The sequence below is a fragment of the Lissotriton helveticus genome, chromosome 10 (assembly GCF_964261635.1).
Source record: "Lissotriton helveticus chromosome 10, aLisHel1.1, whole genome shotgun sequence".
NCBI lineage: Eukaryota > Metazoa > Chordata > Amphibia > Caudata > Salamandridae > Lissotriton > Lissotriton helveticus.
Genome location: NC_136071.1, coordinates 491,972,536 through 491,994,778, shown reverse-complemented (window position 1 = coordinate 491,994,778; position 22,243 = coordinate 491,972,536). Strand labels below are relative to the sequence as shown.

The following is a 22,243-nucleotide window of genomic DNA, read 5'->3' as shown; positions in this document are numbered from 1 at the left end:
GCTAGAAACAGACTTTGTTTTTGCTCCTGTTAGGCAGGAGATTTTAAAATTCTCCCACCAAATGGGAGCAGACACATTTCTCTGTCCACGCCGGTGTGGCACACTAGGTCCCTAGAGGCAGGTACCCTGGAGCACAGGTGAACTCTCCCCGTGGATGGGGTTCCTGGGTCCATTAATGGCTCATGGAGGGGGTCCGCTCAGCCCATCCTGCTTTTAAACGTTAGTTACGGCCCTGAGGGATGGAGTCCTGAGGGCCTTTGTAAGGCTCGGGGAGGCCCCTTTCCGTTATTAAACACATTAGGCCCAGGGGGATGAGCCCTTGAGAACAACTACGGCTGGGATGGGAAGCTACTGTCTGCAAAATTTGGTGTAATTCCATTTAGCAGGTTTTGCAACAGTGCTTCTTAAAGAGGTGTATGAAAAATGCAGGGAGATTTCGTGTTTTGACACCCCCCTTTTTCGCCTTTTGCTTCACAGATCACCCCAAAACTTTCCATGCACAAACTAGGCAAAAAGGAGCACTTTTTTTCAAAGATTCGTGAGGATTAATCAAACTGTATCAAAGTTATTAGCAACACAAACATTTTTTCCTATGGAAACACTGACCTAACTATAATATAGCCAGTGGCAACTGCCACTGGGAGATATATATATATATATATATAGGTTAACAACACACCTAATTAAACAGGGTTAAGAAACTCTCGTCTACTTTCTTCTTTTTACTTTCCTTGCCCTAAATCGAGCTATTCTGTAGCAACTAAGTTATCGAGGGACTAATAAAGTCTTATTGTGTCAAAGGGTATGAGATGCCAATTTGTCACTCTCTAAAATGTTGGTGCACTGATGCTGTGTATCCAGCACAAGGTGCTAGTAAAAGGAGATTATCCGGGAAAGTCAGTAATGAAAGATTTAGGGGCAGATGTATCAAACTATTTTTTTGTCGCAAACGCTGTGAATCGCTAAAAAGCAGCGTTTGCGACAAAAAAATAGGAAAATGGAATGTATCAAGAAAAAAGCCTCGCAATATTAAGGAATCGCAAATTTTGCGATTCCTTAATATTGCGTAAGCATTTAAGGAATCGCAAATTGCGATTCCTTAAATGCTATGTATGAAGCATTTAAGTTTTGCGAATTTAGGCTAAGAAATCGCAAATTACCACCAACTTGTAGTTGGTGGTAATTTGCGAATTCTTTTACAAATGCACTTTTTGCAACTTGTAAAGCTGTCAAGTGACGCTCATACATGCCCTTAGGGCATGTATGTGCGCCATATGCACACACCTGTCAATTTCAGGGGTGCAGCCGGGTGTCCTTAAGACACCCTTGCACCCTTGAAATTATTCTCAATTTGCGATTAGCAAATTGCGAATCGCAAATTAGGAATAATTTCACATTAATTCCTATGGGCCTCCTGGCCCATAGAAATTAATGGAAAATTATTCCTTAATTGCGATTAGCAATTTGCTAATCGCAATTAAGGAATTTTAAGAAATCGCTAAAAAATAGCGAATTTCTACATACATACCATTTTGCAATTCTCAAATAGCGATTCTCAAAAAATCGCTATTTGAGAATCGCAAAAGGGTATCTTGATACATCTGGCCCGAAACTACTAGACTATAGTTCATGTTGTAATAATTAGGACTTGCTCAGGGGTAGGGACTTTTGAATGTTTCCGGATATAAGGGTAGAGTTGTAATTGGAGGTGGAACAAGTTCTACTAATATTCTTTGGCGTTTTGTATTTGTTCCTACCACTTGAGTCAATCGACTGCACCAATGTGGCAGAACTTCGGATGTATTCACACCAGCAAATACCTGTAATTCGGATGGATGGCATTGTTGGTTACCCAAGTTTAGAGTGTCATTCCTGGAACAGCAAACTGGTAAAGCGAGACATCATGCAAGCACCGCTTCACATTTCTTGTTAACCTTCTTACTGAGCATAGTTCTAGTATCTGCACACCCTCAGAATACACTTATGGGGTTGCTGTTCTATTGGCAGGTGATTCAAACAGGAAATATTGTATCTAACATCTACGGAAAGGTGCGTGTAACAATATTCAAATGTGAGGCTTCAGTCCTATTAACCCAATCTCCAAATGCATTGTCTTAATTGCGCCTTCTCTTTATTATATGATCACCTGATTGAAATATCATCTATTTGCTTTACCATTTGTCTGGCCACTATAACCTACCTTCTTGGCATGAGAGGCATAGGAATGCACTGAGAAGGCATTGGAAGCTAGGGCAAGACCCTGAGAGGAATGGTAAAGACCTTGAGAGATATGGGAAGACACAAGGAGATACACACACCAGAGACACACAAACAAAAGAGGAGACACTGACATGGAAGATATACACAGGGAGACATATGAAGATGTGGACATAGGGAGACCGTGGGAAGACACTGAAAAACGTTCTGGAAACAAAGCAATGCAGGGCAGACAATGGTTGATACTTGTGAAACAGAGCAAGACACTACTGTGTCTTTGGAAAAACACAGTAGAGAGAGAGACAATGGGAAGATAGATACTGGGAACACAAGGCAGACACAAGAAAATGCTATGAAGACAAGAGTAGATACAATAAGGCACTGCGAGACACAGGGGTGACACAGGAGAGTAACTGGGGAGGCACAAGGGAGTCACTGGATTACAGTGAAAGAACCAACACTGGAGAGAAATGGACACTTAAGAGACACAGACATCAATGCATACAAGAAGGTAGTGAAGCTTCCATAGGGAGTCCGAAACATGCTGACCATAGGGGTGAATGGATAATTTTATTAAAAAACACCCCTAGGTGACATTTTTTTAGAACCCTGAATAAAATATTGTTGGCTAACCCACAGGTAATATTAGTGACCTAACATTTAAATCAGGATCCCCAACCTGGGATACGTGCTTCTGGGTTGCACAACACAAGGTTCGACGTTAGGGGGTTGGCAATATTTGCTAATAAAATAGCTGTTTGAACTTGGAGGTCTACGGACAAACTTGGGAGACGGGTAATTCTGGAGTGCCAAGTCGGATGTGGGAAATGTACTCTATGCACAGTATATGGCTCCAGTTTAGATGAGGCTGCTGTCATTGATTATTCAGATTTAGAGCTTTGATCCAGGCCAGCGCTCCTTATCCTATGTGGCGACCTTAATATACATATCGAAGTGAGAGAAATTGTTGGGGGGCATAAATCACATACAGGTAGGAAGCCACTGGTGTTTGGAGAGGTTCAACAACTAATAAAAGATCACTGGCTGATAGATGATTTGGATAGAGTTAAAACTCCAGGTCCCAGGTTTATGTTCTTTTCCTCCTCCCACAAGAAGTTGATCCTTTTGGATTATTTTTTTTTATCTACGCAGCTCTAGAAGGCCATGTGGGGATTAAGAGATATCCCAGGGTTTCATCTGATCATAACACATTGGTTTTAGAGCTCCTGGTTATGGGGTTGGTCAAGCCAAGGGGTATCTGGACTTTTGATAAAAAACTCAATTTTGAGACAGATTAAGTCGGCCACATGTGTAAATGGATAACAGACTTCTTAAATAGAGGCACTGCTACTTATATAACACAGTATTTGATGTATTAAAGGTCGGGGACGAAACTCTGAACTATAGCTTAGAAACAGTCAGATTCAAGGTTTATATGATGCATTTTTGCTTTTGGCAGCACTGCAGATTATGATGATTATAGGGAAAAGTGACTTTAAGTAGACACAACAAAAGATTGCTGTGGTTAAAGCTCAGATAAACCAGTACTACAGAAAGGAAGTAGCCGCAAAAGTCCAAAACTGTAAGTTAGAATGCTATGAATATGGGGAAAACACTGGAAGATTGTTAGCACTCCGTATTAGACAAAAAGATACAGAAAGGGAGCTAGACACTATGCTGGGCAGGCAGGGGCAAAGGGTTTAACATCCCAGAAGATATCATTAGGATCTTCAAGGATTTCTATGGGGAGTTATACACAGAGAACATATCTCCTCCCTTAGACAGTTACACAAATGTCCTAAGCACGACTAATGATGGTGTATTAAAAGACGAAGAACAGGCTGCCTTGGAACTGCTAAAGTCCTCTGAAGAGATAGCTGAGGCCGTTAGATCTCTGGTTAAGAGGAGAGCCACAGGGCCAAACAGGATCCCCAGGAGTTTTATAGGACTTTTACTCAGAACTTGGGAAGAACATGACCTCAACTTTTTGGGGTATAGAGGGAAGGGGAGCCCCCACCTTCTTAGGAATCCACTAACTGTTTTATTTAGGAAAAAGGGCAAACCCCCTGTAAATCCTGGGTCTTACTGACCAATTTCATTAATAAATAGCGATGTAAAGATCTATGCTAAGATATTCGTAAAAAGCCTAGGGAAGGTAAACGCCAACCTGGTATCGCCCCATCAACACAGTTTCATCCCTGGCCATGGCATGGTCAATCATGTTAGAAGGGTAATTACCTTGTTTGATCTAGCCAAAGTAACAACATCTATGAACCTAATACTATTGGATGTGGAAAAAGCCTTCAACCACGTCTCTTTGGGCTACTTGTAGGAAGGGACTCAGCCCTAGCTTCATCAATGCAATCAGGGCATTATATCAGGCTCCCAGTGCTAGACTACAGATAATGGGGATGTAATCAGCCAGGATTTTAATAACTAGGGGGAAAAGACAAGGGTACCCATGTTTGCCGTGGAGAAGTGTGGCTCAGGGGTTAGAGGCGGCAGACCCGGAAGCTGAGATCGGTCCTGGACCAGGGTTCAATTCCCCGCCTCGGCGGGTCTTGGGCTAAAAATTCCACAGACTCGATAATTCTCGCCTCGGTGCCTCCTCGACTCACGGGTTCACACTCTGCGACTCTGGGCAATAGCTTGCTTAATCTCCACAACGGCCCCTCGCGGCGGGATGCCTGACTTTCACCTTGTGGATACCCTGCTATCTCACAGGGGAATACCAGGAAGGGTTCCCTAAGCAAGCGCCGGGAAACCCACTGCAGGTAGCTGTGCGCTATATAAGCTCAACTACATTTACATTTACATTTTCTCACTATATATCAATCCCTGTATCTCCTGATTGGAGAAGAATCCTATAATTAGGCCGAACTCTCTAAACAACTTGGAATACAAAGCTTTGGCCTATGCAGACGATATTGCTGTGGTAACACCAGACCCTGTAAGAGTCCTAACCGAAATTGCGAGTGAGGATAATAGTAATGGGGCATTAGCAGGATATCATCTTAACGAGCGTAAGACTCAGATAGTATGCATCGGGGAATCGATCTGAGGGACCAGCACATGGTGGATGATGCAATTTATCTAGGGGTTAGGATAAGATCCATTTTGGACCAGTTAGGTTAACTAAATTTAACACCTCTCTGTTATCTAAGATAAGGCAGGAGCTAAATTGAATTAATAATGTGCACCTCTCACTGGTGGGAAGGTGCAATGTATTAAAGATGGTAATACTGGCAAAAGTCTTATATATGTTTAGAACTATACCCTTGAGGTTAATAAGCACTGCACTGGCTCTCAAAATTGTAGTATTAGCTTTCTATGGCAGTACGAGAAGCCAAGAAGGGCCTCTAAGTATATGATACTTTCCAAGAGCGGGGGGCAGTTCCTAGCTTTATATTTTACTATTGGTCCTGTATGCTGCAGCATATGGGGACCTTGATCACTGATAGGACATATAATGTAAGCTATGCCGAAACACCAACTATATACAAGCTAAAACTGGGGTCAGAGGTTATGGAGTGCTTTTTGAGAAATATGGAACATGGTTTCAACAAGACTAAGTTTAAGACTGTGAAGGGGGCATATAAGGTATGTGGCAAGTGAAGAGAATAGGTATCACTAAATGTAATCAGTATACACCATTATGAGACTCTCCTGCCTTACCTTCTATATTACACGATAATATTGGTAAAAGATGGGCGCAGAATAGCATCGCAAGACTCAGAGACGGAGAACATCCTTTACAACGCAACTTTTACCACGCACTACCATTACGACGCAACTTTTACAACGCAAGTTATTACAACGCATTGCGCTGGGGGGCGCTCTAGGATAGGGAATAGTTTAATTTACTATCCAACACCTTCCCTACTATCCACGGGGACTGGAGTTGGAATAGTAAATTAAACTATTCACTATCCAGCACCCCCCAACGCGAATCGTTGTAACGACTTGCGTTGTAAAACCTGCGTTGTAAAGGCATGCGTGGAAAAGCATGCGTTGAAACATCATACATCCCTCAGTGACCACTATGATAAAGGGCAGGTATATTTATTTAGTAAAAGGCAGGATACAAATATTTACAGATCAGACTTTATTAGCAAAATGGCTAAGAATCAAGTTTGGACAGTAAATCCCTGATCACTGAAGCCATTGATGGCAGAGCTAGGACAAGGTACGTTTATAATCTATTAATACAAGCTCTGCCCGGCAACCTAGAGGCTCAGAATGCTAAGTGGGTAAAAAGGCTAGAGGTAGATGGGCTAATACTACAGAGATCATCAGAGATCGGTAGTGAGCCACTGCTAACTGCAGGACTAAAGTGCCATCACTGCAAATCTGTATTTGATTTATACTAAACTCCTGCTAAGCTACGTAGATGTGGTAGGGAACCCAATGCTAAATGTCATTGATGTGGAGCAGCTCAGGCTGTGAAATTGTACATATGTTTTGCATATGCCCAGAGCTAAGCTCTTATGTATGGGAAATCTGGATCTTTATGCGCATGATTCTAAAAGTACAGACCAAGACTACTCCCCAGATGATGTTGTTAGGGATTGTGGAAGGTATCGGACCCTCAAAAGGTGATTCAAATTTGGTATTTGTGGCTTTGCCAGTGGCCCGCATTTAATATCTCATCAGGATGGCAGAGTCCTGACCCTTCAACCTTTTCAGTGTAAAGGACACAGTCTTTAGCAATGTATAATATGGAGATGAGCCACCATGAATGCTAAGGCCGGGAGGCACCCAGACATGGATTTTGATATGATCTCTATCTGACTGATTGAGAGCTTTAGCCATGGAGATTACCTATCGGAATAGGGGTCAACTATAGCGGCTCTCTACTCTCCCCCTTGGGGTGGGCGGTTCGAAGAAAAAAATAATTTCTTAAAACAAAACAGGATTCTGAATTTACAAAACAAATGCCAAAGTTTCAAGTCTCACGTTTCTTTATTGGAGTGAGAAGCAGACACGAGGATAAATCATACCACTATTGGTGGGTGAGGGTCTTGCATGGTTATAAGAGAATGTCCCGCTGTTAACTAGTTGTTTCATCCACTTTGTCCTTAACGGTAGGTTTACTACATCTAATGTTTTTCGCACTAGAGGTAACACTACAGGGAGATGTGGAAGATATATGAAGACATAGATATACATTGACGCTAGGTGACTTCACATGTAGGTAGTGATAGGGGCTGAGAAACACTGACACTGCTAGATGTCGTTTCATTCCTTTAGCCACCCAAGAGCTGGTTAAACTTAAACGCCAATTTAAATCCCTTGTGCAGTCAAAAAAGGTAGCTTTTTATCATAGGAAGTGGGAGGAGATGCAGGAGATTATACTATTAAATGATCAGCAAAAATTCGGGACAAAGGTCAAAGAGTTTAATGGCCAAAGTAGGGGGTTTCAGACCTGTATGATACTGGAACCACAGTGGGCCACTCATCTGACGGAGTTATACAGGGGACCCTTAGGCTTAGATGGCCCTCAGCACATCTATGGGCAAACCCTCGCGGTAATAATTAAAACAAATAGTGTTTGGTGGGCTAAAATGTACACTACTCTGTTCAGTTGGGTTGCAGGGTCTGGCCTTTACCCCTTTACCTGGAAGGGGTCTATTGTGAAACCGATTTTTAAAAAAGGGAGTGGTACAGACCCAATGCATTACAGGCTTATAAGCCTTTTGGACATTTAATTAAAGATATTCTCCAAGATTATTTTAGCCAAACTTGAAGAATGGGCCACTGAAACTAAGATAATTCCTTTAGGACAGAGGGGCTTTCTGGAGGGCCATTCAACCATAGACCATTGCTTTGCTTTGTGGGCTATTACTCGAAAGGCAGTGGAGGAAAATCAAAGACCGTGCAGTTGTTTTGTAGATTTCCGGACAGCCTTTGATTCTGTTGACAGGGATATTTTATGGGGAAAACGTGCCGCTTGGGAATTACCACTACATCTTCTTGGGGCCCTTCAATCCCTGCACTCTGGCAATTGGGCTCAGGTGGAGTTAGACAAGACAGGACGGTTGTCCCAAAGAATCTCTATCGACAATGGCCTGCGTCAGGGGTGCGTTTTAGCACCCCTACTTTTTAGTCTATTTTTGGCCGACCTTCCAACAGCTATTTCCCAATCAAAGTCTTTTTCGCCTAAAATTGGAGATCAGGATATTGCTTGTCTGCTCTATGCAGATGATTTGGTAATAATGGACTACACTCCAATTGGTCTGCAGAGGAAAATCAACGCATTGGCCTCTTATAGTAAGCAGAACAAGCTTTGTATTAATCTGGAAAAGACGAAAATTATGATTTTTGGGAAAAAATGCAGAGTTTTTCCTTGTATTTTGATTCTCAGGTGGTGGAACAAGTGGATCAGTATAAATACCTGGGTTTAACTTTTAGGAAAAATCTGAATTGGGGTGCACATTGGGATGCCACTAGGCAGAAGGCCCTTTTGCAGGCAAGCTGTTTATCTGGATTTAATGGTAGATTTGGGGGCCTATCCCATATCCCATTTTTAAAGGCCTATGAAGGGAAGATTCCACCAATAGGCCTGTATGGAGGAGAGGTATTCTCTCTTGATCCAGCTTATGAATGGGACAGACTGGAAGGGGCAGTACTTAAAAGACTTCTATCACTCCCACAAGGTACCATGGTCCAGGCTATAAGGAGAGAGTTCAGTCTGGTATCTTGGGACATGGCAGCCGCCACCCGGGCTCTAAGATACTTTAACACCCTGTTGGAGAATGATGAGGTGGCTAAAGTATCCAGATTGTGCTGGGAAGAGAGCCAAAGCAGCGAAAGGTTGTGGACAAAGGCCGTTAGAACCAGAATGACCGCAATGAAGAATTGCCATTTAAATAGTGGTACAGTCACATCTTGGCTCACCTTTCCTGGGATACGAAAATTAAGAGAATCTGTTGCTATGGCATCATAAAAATGTGATTTATTATATCTAAAGAAGAAATCATCTATTAGCTTCTCGTTAGCTTCACTTGGCCAAGATGGTGTTTTCCCTTACTTATCACAGTTACCAGATCTGGGTTTGAGAAAAGAAATCCTAAGGGTTCGGGTGGGATGTAATCCAATTTATTCATCCCACCCATATAAGACAGGGGTGCAGAATAATAGTGGTCTTTGTCCCTGCCCTCTGAAAGCCAAATGCACTATTACGCATATTCTTATGGACTGCACTTTTTATCTTGCAAATCGGATTAGGTTTTTAAGACCTCTGTTTTTTAAATATGATGCTCTTCATAGGAACAAGGCGGTGGAGTTACTGTCTGAGATGCGATATTTAGATGTGGCAGTTGGGATTGCTCGGTTCCTACGATCTGTTAAACAGAATTTTAAAAAATGAAATGTAATGGGGATGGGGTGGTGAGGAGGGGGGTTCATTTAAAGGTTTTAATTAATATGTATTTTTTTAGAATGTTTTATGGACAAATAAACTTGTTTTTGAACCTGAGCCTGTTGAGACATGAACACTAGGGACATGTGATAGACAGGCACTGGAGTCAGTATGAGATAGGAGAGAGACAGGCATATGAGGATTCATTGACCCTGGGAGAAAAAAACACCTAAACAGGCATTCAGAGTCAAAGGCACTTAGGAGAAAAAGACAGTTTAACTTACTGGAAGACTTGACAGAACAAGATAAGACAATGTTGGACAGGGACTGACAAATGGATACTGAGTGAGGAAGTCACAAAGTCATTACTTCACATCAAGCAGACTCAAGTCTACAGAAACCCCATTCTAAGGTTAAATACACCTTCAGAAATGTGATAGTTCCCCAAGTGCATTACAATGCCAGAAGTACAATGAACAAATACAAAGTAACAGAATGGAACATAAAATGGCTGTTTCTCTGCCAAGCCTCAGTAAAGGCATATACTGGAATGCTTTTCATTCCACATGGCACAGTAGTGGACACTCATTACTACAGGCCTCATTAATTGCACCGGCAAGCTAAAGCCTGACACTGTGTTTGCTTTGTGGTATTCCACCAGATAGCTGATGCCAGTGGCAAGGAAGGCAGCCTGAAATCAGAGCACAAAATCCATGCTACTTCATTTGTGTAAGGCCATGAAGTACAAAAAAAGAAGAAATAAACCAATAGAACTTTAATGATAGCCTCATGTATGTGTCCTAAACAGAACTTAGTTTGAATTTCAATAAGTTGCCTTAATTGTGGCTGGCTTTGAAGATAAAATGCAGAGGCCCTGTTGGAGATTTAAGCATATTTCTCAGCAAACTGCACATATCTTGCATGCCAGCTTCTTACACGTTCAAACTATATCCTTCCTGTTACAGTGCGAGGGGTTCATTATCCACTTCATTCCTCAGCACGTTTTGGAATGCCTTGGTAGTGAATCTCAGGATCAGTAAAACCACTTGTCCTGGCACATTTAGGCTGAAGAATGGAGTTCTTTGAGGCAACAATTCATGTACCATCGAAAGGGACACTTGGCGGCTTCACTGTTTACTTCCTATAATTCCTCAGGCCATGGTGTTCCCAAGGAAGTGGTGAGTAATCTTTCCTAAGCCCCAGAGCTGCTAGAGCTCATAGCTAGTTGTCCGCTTGACTGCATGAGGTAGATGGGCCTGAGAAGCGTCAGCACTAAAGGCTCGCGGTGCCTCATTCCCCAAGAGCTTCCGTAGCCGAAGAATCTCTTGTTTATACCTGAAACAAGGAAGAGAGTTGTTGTAAGCTTTGGGTCTATGGCTTTCGGTAAGATATGATCCGTGATCATATTTCCCTTTAGACTAAAGTCTAGCTTACCTTGCCAGGTGTTTGTCCACGTATTCCTGTAACTCAGCAAGCTGCTCCTCTGCAATAATGGCTCGTGTCAGCAGCTGCCCACGCTCCTTCTCCAGATCCTCCTGAGATGGCAGAGAGAAAGAGGATAAGCTGAGAATAGGTACCCCAAAACACCACACAAACTCTCCTTCTACAACAGTACCTTCATACACAGAGATCTTCCACGAATGCTTCACGTGAGATCTTTTTTTTTTTTTAAGTTTTTATTGTCAAAAAGAAAAAGGGGAATATACATACAATTTCAAGAATATGCAAATGAAAATTAGCTCACAGCAGTAATGACGGTGGAAGAACATAAGCAACACAAATCATAAAGAATGAATAATACATTCTCTTCTGAGCCTTTTCCGGAGTTATTAGTAGAGGCGAGCAGTTATTACAATTGACCAGCGGTAAGTAGTTTCAGACCACTTCCTGTGCCTCCCAAATAGATCTATATGTCTGCATTGCTCTGACCCCTCTAACTTTAGCCAGAGCCCTTTCCCTTTTGCCGGCTTCTTAAAGAATTAACCACCATTCTATCTCAGTAGGAGGGTTTGGGGAAATACAGGCTCTAGATATTGCTAAACGGGCAGCAACTAACATAATTGTCAATATTGGGCCTTTCCCATCCCCTTCTTCTTTGTATCCCAGCATCTTTTCAGTCACCGTAATTATAATATCCTTATTTAATCTATTCTGAATTTCGCCTTGGACTCTATCCCAAAACTTCTCAAGCGAAGGGCATGTGACAAACATATGAGCAAAACCTGCCGCATATAGCCCGCACTTCCGGCGTGTCCCGCCCTGAGTCCCTCCCCTCTACAACAGTACCTTCATACACAGAGATCTTCCACGAATGCTTCATGTGATATCTCATGGGGGATTTTCTTCACTTGGTGTGTAGCTAAGGAATTAACTCTATCCATCAATTGCCTGTCTACTTTGCACTTATTGTTTTTGTTCAAGAGTACTAGTGAAAATACATATCTACCTAATTTTCTGTTCTCACTTTTTCATTAGTTCAGGGCAAATTTCATCACTAACTATTTCACTGTGTTTCTGAAGTGTCTGCAAAACTTAAACGCATCACAGCCAAACATGATACCAGCATGCAATTTTGTATTGACTTTTCTAATCCATTCAAAACTAGGCATTGTTGTTCATTGAGGTGCCCAATAATGAACTAAGTATCTTTAGTAGCTATTACATCAGCCATAAATATGGCACATGCATCTTTCTTTAAGGATAGGATGGCCTTAAGGGTAAAGCTGTCCTTTCTTTCAAAGATAATTTTAGATTTTCGTCTCTTTCAAAAGTCATCTGTTTAACGTGTTCAATGCATCTGTATACTAGGGCTCTCAGCTTCTACTTGAAGCAACCACAGGATTTTGAAAAGGTGAACAGTTTCACCAGTTTTTGGATCCTAAAACCGTTCTAGATGTATTCATTTGTGTGTTAAAGAATGTTACTATTTGGTGAATAAAAAGGCATTTGGTTTAGACGGAAAGCCATTACTTCAGCATTACATACAGAAGAACAATTTCTGATCATAAGTCAAGATGCCAATTGGTCCTCAACTCAAAGTTTCACAACACAATACTACCTCGACAAGAAACTGAGAAGAAAAAAAGCATCGCAGTTTGGAAGATCAGTCCCATAATATTCCTTGGTGCCTAATTAAAGTTATTGACCGCTACCTCCCTCCTCTCTTATGTAAATTTCTTTATTGATTTTCACAGAAAAACAAAACAAATCAACAATGATGCTCTGCTTGCATGCACATCTCCAAGATGTCAGTAATCATGTTGATGCCTACAATATGTTCAGAAAAAATATATAAAACATAAGTGGGAAAACGAGGGGCAGCCATGCCAATAGGTCAAATTTATGAAGGAACACAGATATGAGCAACGAGGAAAAGGTCGTACTGCTAGTAGAAAGATGGGAAGGTCGCTAAGGTGGGATGTTTGGGTTTAATGTACAGCGGTAATCACAGAATGACATACTTCTGAGCCCGGCATGAGTAGAGGGGGCTGCGGTACCTGCCCAATGGAGTGCTATTCCTCGCTTAGTTAAGAGGAAGCACATTGAAACAAAGTGGCTTAAGAGCCCGGTATGTCTCTGGTGTATCCCAAAATAGCAAAAAGGGGATTCGAGGTGAGCTCTCTGTTGGTTATAGCAGCAACATGTACGAAGACAGAGGCCCAGTACGCATATATCACAGGACAGGTCCAGGTTAAATGTGTGAAGTCGGCACCTGGGCGTGACATTTAACGCACAGATTAGATCTAGTGGGGTCAAATTTATCAATGTCAGAGGGTGAAAGATAAATGCGATGAATGTAACAGTTTGTGTCTGTAGTTGCTCGAAATACTCTTGATTTGTGAACAACAGTATGTCCATATTTTATCAGTGAGGGAAATACCCAGCTCCTCCGCCAATAATCCCCGCACCCCCACGGTGGTGTCAGGTTTGAGTGAGATCCACATTCGATATAGTCGAGATTAGGTGAACGCCATCCCAATCACTCACAACAAGCATCAGGGGGGTAAATCGTCAGGGGGGGAGCAGAGATCGCAATGTGTTATGAAGTCTCCAGATAATAAAATGATCCATGAAGGGTAAGTCAAGTGAGTAAGGTTCCGCAGTCAGCTGTACCATATGCCTGCCAGGGAAAAGATCCCCCAAGGAGTTTAGGTGATGACGGCAGAATACTCGTTGTACGAGCTTTTCTCTGGTTAGAGGGACCCAAGGATTATCAGGATAGAAGACCACGCAACAAGCGTAAAAAAATGTCAGGGGCAGTGGGATAGGAATATTCAAAAATAAGTATCAGGCCTCGAAAATTCATAAAAATATTACTAGACTTTCAGGTGTAGTAACTTTAATAATCTTCTCAACCTAAATATAATGTACTTGACCCGTGAACTGGTCTCAACAGAGTTCACTTTATAAAATCCTCTAACCTCAGTCACAGAAAGAAAAGTAAGTGTAGGAAAACAAGCTGACTTTTGAGTTCTGTCTCTGAAAGCAGAGCAAATGTGATAAGATAACAAGATTTAAAGGCATCTTTATTGCTCATTCACTTTGTGAGCAAGCAGAACATATGTTGTCAGCATGCCAGAAAGAGAGAGTAGGCCCTAAAAATGGCTCACCCTGATTGAATCTGGCTTGCTATACGAGGGATTTTTTCAAGCCCTGAGTATAAGAACCGAGGGAGAATGACCATTTTTTATACATGGTCAACATAGGACAGGGCAGCTTGATACAGCGATCAACCTGGGAAGCGAGTTTGGTTACTGTCGATCCACAGTTAAGTTGTGGAACTTGGTACCTGTCCCTATGGAGCCATATCAGTGGCAGCTGGCACAGGTAACAGCGGTGAGGCGGGCGGGGAAATCGACATAGGAGTTAAATTAAATGTAAAACAAAATTAACCTCATGCGCGCTAGCGGTTTTCCCGCTGTGCGCTGAGTTTTTTACAAACCATCGTTACATGACGAGCTCAGCTCGTCATGAGCGTACGCCAGGCGTATCTCATGACGAGCTGAGCTCGTCATGAGCGTCGAAGGGGTTAAAAACACCTTGCGCTCACGAGCGCATGGTAAGTGTTTTTATTTTGTTTAATTTAACCAGTAGCAGCTCCTACCGGACTCGGGTGGTGGACAGGAAGGGGGGGGGGGGAGATTAGGTCATGGAAATGAAAAGAATGACATTTTTAAAAAAAACACTTACCTGACTATGGTCGGTGTTGCCACAGACTCTCCTCGAACCTCTGCATCTTTTTGTCTTGTTCCTGCCTGGAGGCCAGCAGCAGAAAACACCTGGACTCCCAAGCTTCCCTGACCAATCACAATATGCAATGCAGAGTTTGGATTGGTCTGAGCTCTGTAATTCGGTGCTCAGACCAAGCGTGGGAGCCTGGGGCAGGTTCTCCACCCAGGCTGTAATGCAGCCTGGATGGAGAACATGGCAAGTATTGATGACGATTTTGGGCGGATGGAGAGGGCCGGCCAAAATGTCAGGCACACTTGGAGTGCCACCACTCCTCCCCCTCCAGTGCTCTAGGTCATGGGGCCCAGCCCCACCCTCAGGAAACAATGGAGCCACTGCAGAAGGAAAAAAAAAAAATGTTATGTTATTATCGTTTTTTTTCCCTTTTTCACTGCTCGGAGAGCAGTGGGGCGACTCTCCTCCGCCTTAGTGGAGGAGCCGCCACTCATCCCGTCATATGTCGACTGCCCCGCCCCCGCCCCGCCGAGTCAGCAATGCGGCCAGCGCAAGGAAAGTGGTTTTATTTTATTTTTTATTTAATGTAACTTCTCCCACCGTATGTCCACTACCCTGTACTCAACCCCGTCTCACCCCATCCCCACCACTCTTACCTGTGCCGGCCACAACTGAGCCATATACCCAAATATTTAGTATCGTCCGCTGCCCAAGTAAATGGATAGTCAGTTGGTGTCGACTGTGCAGTATCAGTCAAAGGGAATAGTTCTGATTTGGATCAGTTAATTCGGAGCTCAGACAAATTGACAAAACGGACGACCTCCTGTACCGGGAGGAAAAGTTCTCCAATGGATGAAGGATAAAAAGTATTTTGTCCTCCGTGTATAGAGAGAGTAGAAGAGGTTCATGGGTACGTTGAAGACTGTGATGCAAATGGCAGTTCTACATATAGCAAACCAGTGGGCCCATAGCAATGATAAAGAGGAGGGGAGAGAGGGGGTAACCCTCCCTGGTCCCTCTTGAGATAGGAAACGTTTCAAAGAGCTAACCATTGACACTGGGATGAGACACAGGGGGAGTATACAGAAGTATGATCAGGGAGACAAAACCTGGAGGGATTCCCAATTTACCAAGGACTGCCCTTAAGAAGGACCCCTCAAGGCAGTCAAATGCTTTCTCTTTTATCTAACAGGGCCACAACTGCAGGAGTAGATGGTGAAATCTTTATTGAAAACAGCAAATATGGTGCAGAGATTGAGAGAGGTGGAGGGGTGTGGGACAACGCTGGATTGAACAGGTGAAATTATGTGTGCCTTTAAAAGAGACAACTGGGTGACAAGGATCTTAGCTAAGATGTTATTGTGCAGGTTCAAGAGAGATAGAGGATGGTAAGAAAAGCATGAGAGGGGGTCCTTTCCTGGTTTCAGCAGGAGGACAAGAATGGCCTCGCTCATTGATGAGGGCAGGGTGCCAGTGGCCCAGGAGTAGTTGTATAGCACCAGGAGGTGGGGAGCCAGTAATTGTTTAAAGGACTTATAAAAGGCTCCCATTAGGCCATTCGAACCAGGTGCTTTCGGCCCATCTAAAGCGTTGATGGCTAACACAATTTCTTTGATAGTAATGGGTTCAGCGAGAAACTTGAACTGACCATCTGGCAGTCAGGCCATTGCCACCTCCTTGAGATAAGAATATATTTCAGAAGGTAGCTCAGGGACACATGAGAGTATAGACTCAGATAGTACTGTTGTAGTTCTGCCACGAATCCCTCTCATCCAGACACCTGCTGTCTGGATTCTAAATGCTACTACGTGATATAGTTGTGTGAGTGGTTGGGTCTCAGAAGTTGGGGCGAGAGTGTGGCCTGGGAGTTCTCCCTTCCAATAACGAAGAGCCCTCGCATGTTTTCCAATGAAGGCCACCTCTCTATCAGCAAGGTCGTGGAACTCCGTCAGCAAGGCAAAGCTACTATATAAACTGGGATCCCCTCCTGCAGCAGCCGCCTTGTCAAGGTAGTGTAACGCAGACTCGATACCAAGCAATTGTGTGCATCTATTGTGCAAGGTTCCCGTATGCTTTGAGATACGCACTCTGTGAATAAAGGCCTTAAAAGCTTCCCAGAGTATGGCTTGTGTCTCAACCGACCCAACATTCAACTCAAAATATTCAGTTATAGCAGCGTGAACATCCCTGCGAAATAACAGGTCTCAAAGGGATTCACTATGGAGTCCAAATACATTCTGAGCCACAGCCATATGGAACCTGTAAGTGAAGAAGGACTGGTCTATGATCCGACAATATGGACAGTAAGACTGTAACTTCCTACAACCAGGGGTCCACATTGGCAGAGAGAAGTAATTAGTCCAGCCTGGTCCTGGGGGCAGAACAGAAAGTAAATCCTAAGGTAGATGGGGAGGGGAAGCACCAGGCGTCATAGAGCACATAGGTATCCATGATATGCCGCAGCGCATCTCGTGCTCGGGGCTTACCACTAGGGTGTGTGCTGTTGAGTCAGTTTGGGAGCACACCTGCATGTTTAAAGTTTAGGTCCCCACCCAGTATCACATAGTCTGCATCTGAATGGCCCATAAGAGTCAATGGGTCATGAAAAGTCAGGATCATCCACATTGGGGTCATAAATATTCAACAATAATACCCGCTTGTTGGCGAGAGTACCCTGAAAGAGTACGTCCAATGGGGTCTAATTGACTGGATTGGAGGATGAAAGGAACGCTTTTATGTATGAGGACACAAGTGCCCTGGGAATATGAACTGTAGTAGGTGAATCAGCGCTACGCATCCCATGGCCTAGGATATGAGCAATCAGCAGCAGGGGCAGATTTGCCTCCTGTAGAAAGGCGATTTTAAAGCATTTACTGTTCAAGTATGACAATACCGGTTTCTCTCTTCTAAGGGTATTGTTTCCCTGGATGTTCCAAGTAATGAAAGTGAGGTCCAAAGACCTGTTACTTTGGATGGGTGGCATGGCAATAGCAAGGGAACAGTGTAAGAGGACACACATGGAATGAAGGTTAAAGTTAGATGCGAGTATACGTTACTTTCCTTTGAATGAACGAATTGGTCACTTGGTAAGGATAAATCCTTCTTGTCTTAATTTTATCTTAGCAGGAGCCATTACGATGTCCATTCAACTCTTAAATAATTAATTTCATTTTCATTAGGGTTATTCAAAAGATTATTTTATTTGTTGAACAGAGAGCAAAAACAGCAGACACGTGTTTCACCCTATGTGGAGAATAGCGCCAGGGCTTTCTCAAGGCTCAACGGTAAAAACAGGGTACATTGTCAGAGAAAGTGTGAATTAAAAAGTCGTTGACCCCAAAGAAAAGAGTGAGGAAGGGTGCCGAGGTTCAGTGAAATAGAAAATGTTATATAGTAAAGTGTTTTGAAGCTAATCTAACCATTTAAAAGTGAATGAAGGTGTAGGCGTCACAGAAGGTGTTACAGCAGTAAAACATGAGAGAGCACATAAACACAAGCTTTGATCAAAATCTAGATCCCCAACACCCACCCACACTAGAACATAAGGTATCCAGTGAGACCCAACAAGGCGAACCAAATAACAAAACAATCCCAACAGGAAGAATATGGTGTACACCATGGGGGCATAAGGACAACACGGTGGGCAGTGGCCCATTATGAAACATTATTATGCAACAACAGAGATTAATCAACCCAGTTATACTAAAGCAACAATCACAATGAACACAAGATATATACAGGTGTGACTGGCACTGGGTTCTGGGTGGGAGGACAGCGAACAGACCTCGAACATACAAAAAAAGAGCATTTATATCAGAGCAGGGTGGTCAGAAGAGGTGGGCCGCGAACAAGCGGAGGATCCAGCCATGTCCAGGACAGACCATCCAGGAGATGGGTCTTAGCCCACAGGGATTTTCAAAATGCAGAGACGTCAGAAGGACCATTAAAAAACTCAACTTTTTCCTTCATGCTCCATTCGCAGACGGGCTGGGCAGAGCATCGTATATCAGAAGCCCTGCTTTCAAATGGGGTGCTTGGCGTCGCTAATTCTGCAGCAGACCTCCTGGACCATAGGAGTGAATTCAGGGTAGAGGGGGATATCGGCACCCTGATAGCAGGGAGGGCCCTTCTACCGGGCCAGATGTAGGGCAGTGTCTCAGTCCTTGTAGTTGAGGAGACGTGCAATGAGGAAATTAGGTGGAGTGCCCTTCGGTGAGGCGAGAGCCAAGGGACCAATGTGAAGGTGTGTGAGAAGCTGGAGCAGTCAAATAGTTCAGTGAGGAGCTGTTCCACAAAGGCGTAAAGCCTCCTCATGTTGGTGGTCTCTGCAATGGCACATATATGTATGTTATTTCTCCGTGACCTAGCCTTCAGATCTTCATTTTTGATCGCCACCTGCTTCAAGTTAGGTTCCATCTTGTCCAACCGGTTCTGTACTGTAGTGATATTGTGCTCCAGCCTGGATATTCGCTCCTCAGCACCATCTATCCTCACCCCCTGTCAATCCAGATGCTCCCCAGCCTATCTATGCAACCAACAAGTGTGTCTAAATGTGTGTCCATTGCACTGAAGCCTTCCTTGAGCTCTGACAGAATAGTGGTCATATCATTGGTTGCAGCGTTTTCTACCTTGCACTCTGCAGCCTCCTCAGCTTCAGAGTGGGAGGTGGTGTCTCTAGCGGTTTTCATGTGGCTGAAGGGCAGCTTGTGTTGTTTAGGATCCGTGCGGCCCATTGCAAGGGGGAATGGCCTCTATAAGCAAGAACAGCCACGCCACAGTGCAGTATAGGATGCAGTGTAGATGGGAGGGGCCCACAGTCAACTATAAGGCAGAACGCTGACACCAGTGGGGCGGCATCAGCTCCAGCAGTAGAGAACAAAACAGGGAGCGCCAAGAGTCCCTGCTGAGCCAGCCTCACAGCTAAGGTGTCACCAAACTAGGCCAGGAGCGGTCCCAGCTATCCGGACACGTAGGGTGGGATGCAGACACCTGCAGCACACCATAACTTCCTGTAACAATGTGATAACGATCCAGTGCTGGCTCTGCAACTGCTATCCGTGGTGTTGGCGATATGAAACTGCTGCATATCTTCTGAATCCAGCCAGAAGATTAGGAAGGTTTCAGGATGAAGACCGTGCAGGAACATAGGTAAACATCATAAAGAATGTTATCAAAGATTAGTAATGTGTTCTACTCTTCTATCTAGGGCATTTGTCAGGATGATTCACACGTAAATATCCGAAGTTTTAGAATGACTATATTTAGGCTAAATTTATGAATAAAGCTTACATTGTACACAATTTTCACCATGACACAACAGATTGTGTATTACATGGTATATTGAAACTATTTTCATAAGACGTCCTCATGATCACTTTTAGGTCTGGAATTAGCCAAGACCATAGGATCTTACTAAAATTATATGCCTAATATTCTTACTGATTAGGGCTTTCAGCCAGCGCGCTTCATCCATTGGTCTGTTTTTGTGTTATTCACACATCCTACTGCAGGACACAGTGTCAACCAGCTTCAACCACTGGTTAAGTTCACTTGAGTGAAATCATTCAGCCATTGCACAAGGGATGCAGAAAGTAGCAGGACTACTGTGTTAATGTGTGCTTTTTTTAGGGTTCATTGTTTAAATATCGATATTAAAAATATAGTTTATAAAAATATCGATGTAAAATATATCGAATACAAAAATATCGACTCCCTATACTTAAAACAGGTAAGTACAATAATACTGAATCAAAAATATTGAAGTAAACAATATAGATGTAAAAAATATCGACTTACAATTATATATAACTTAAACAAAATATATTAAATAATATTAATATTTTTATTAAAATAAATTACATTTAATATATATTTTAACTAAATATAACATAAAAACGTAATTTAAAAAAAGACAAACACCCAAAAATGTGTATATATACATATATTTGCAAAAAACACCTTCTGTTGAAGTCGATTTAGGAGACACAGCGGGGCTGGTAAAACCATTTATTAAAATTAGACATGACGTGTTTCGGTATTTAAACCTCATCAGATGCCGTTATGTTTTCAAAAGTGCCTCTTGTCCTCACAGTTCCCAAGTGAGTCTTTGTAATTGGCCCCACTTCCTAAAGTAGTGTGGAGCACACCTGAAACACGTTGTGTGGAATCACTCAGGCAGTACGTTGTTTAGGACTGCAATCCCCAGAATGCAGTTGGTCCATGGCGCTCGAGTGGTTCCGTTTAGCCGGTATGTTCATTTTGTTCCAAGTTTGGAAACCGACTAATGCGTGGACAGGTTAGAACTGTAGTGCTGTGCTAGGCAAGAGTTGGTTGTTTACATCCCTCACTTCCAACCTCGTAGTTCCATTGGTGGCAGGTCCGGAGACGTCGTTGAAGTAAAATAAATTACATTTAATATATATTTTAACTAAATATAACAAAAAAACGTAATTTAAAAAAAGACACACACACAAAAATGTGTATATATACATATATTTACTTAAATACATTTTATTAACTATTATCTTTATTTAATTTATAAACTTTTTAAATTATATAGAAATAAAATATATACATATATTAATAATTTAAAATAAAATAAAACATCCTATAATTAATTAACACGTTAAACGATTATAAAAAATAAATAAATTTCACAACACAATAATTTCAATAGCAGGGGAAATATTGGATAACGGAGGGGTAAAAATTACTATTCCCACTCCAGTGAGAGCAACAGCAGGGAATGTGTTGGATAGCAGAGGGGTAAAAATTACTATTCCAACAACAGTGAGTGCAACAGTAGGGAAAGTGTTGGATAGCGGAGGGGTAAAAGTTACTATTCACACTCTAGTGAGCGCAATAGTAGGGAAAGTGTTGGATAGCGGAGGGGTAAAAATTACTATTCCCACTCCAGTGAGCGCAACAATAGGGAAAGTCTTGGATAGCGAAGGGGTAAACATTACTATTCCAACTCCAGTGAGTGCAACAGTAGGGAAAGTGTTGGATAGCGGAGTGGTAAAAATTACTATTCCCACTCCAGTGAGTGCAAATCAGGGAAAGTGTTGGATAGCGGAGGGGTAATGATTACTATTTCCACTCCAGTAAGTGCAACAGCAGGGAAAGTGCTGGATACCACACCAATAAAAAAAAAACATCAGCATTTTTAATAAATTGTATTTCCATTATTAACATAAATAATATTGAAATTTAAATATATTATTAAAAAAGATAATAAACATTCATCAATTACACATTATTTAACACTATAACATCCACAACACACACCTAACATTAATTACACAATTACAACGAATAATTATTAATTAATTAATACAAATTAATTAACAAATAATTAATAATTCATCAATAAAAAATAAAGTACTTCCCAAACTTTTCACCATTTACACCTATAAACACCACAACACACACCTAAAATTAAACAATTACCACGAATAATTAATAAATAATTAATTTAAATTA

The 22,243-nt window shown here is 42.4% G+C and overlaps 1 protein-coding gene across 5 annotated transcripts in view; it reads right to left on the bottom strand.

Moving 5' to 3' along the window:
* Nucleotides 1–10,337: 10,337 nt before the first annotated feature.
* The window catches only part of CCDC78 (coiled-coil domain containing 78), a 434,980-nt gene continuing 423,074 nt past the window's right edge, over nucleotides 10,338–22,243 (bottom strand). For all 5 annotated transcript variants that reach the window (XM_078662986.1, XM_078662987.1, XM_078662990.1 and 2 more), the window contains 2 exons: nucleotides 11,012–11,112; nucleotides 10,338–10,912 (listed from right to left, as the gene is read on the bottom strand). In XM_078662986.1, the coding sequence (XP_078519112.1) occupies nucleotides 10,786–10,912; nucleotides 11,012–11,112 (228 nt within the window). In that variant the 3' untranslated portion in view covers nucleotides 10,338–10,785. The remainder of the gene's footprint in view (nucleotides 10,913–11,011; nucleotides 11,113–22,243) is intronic.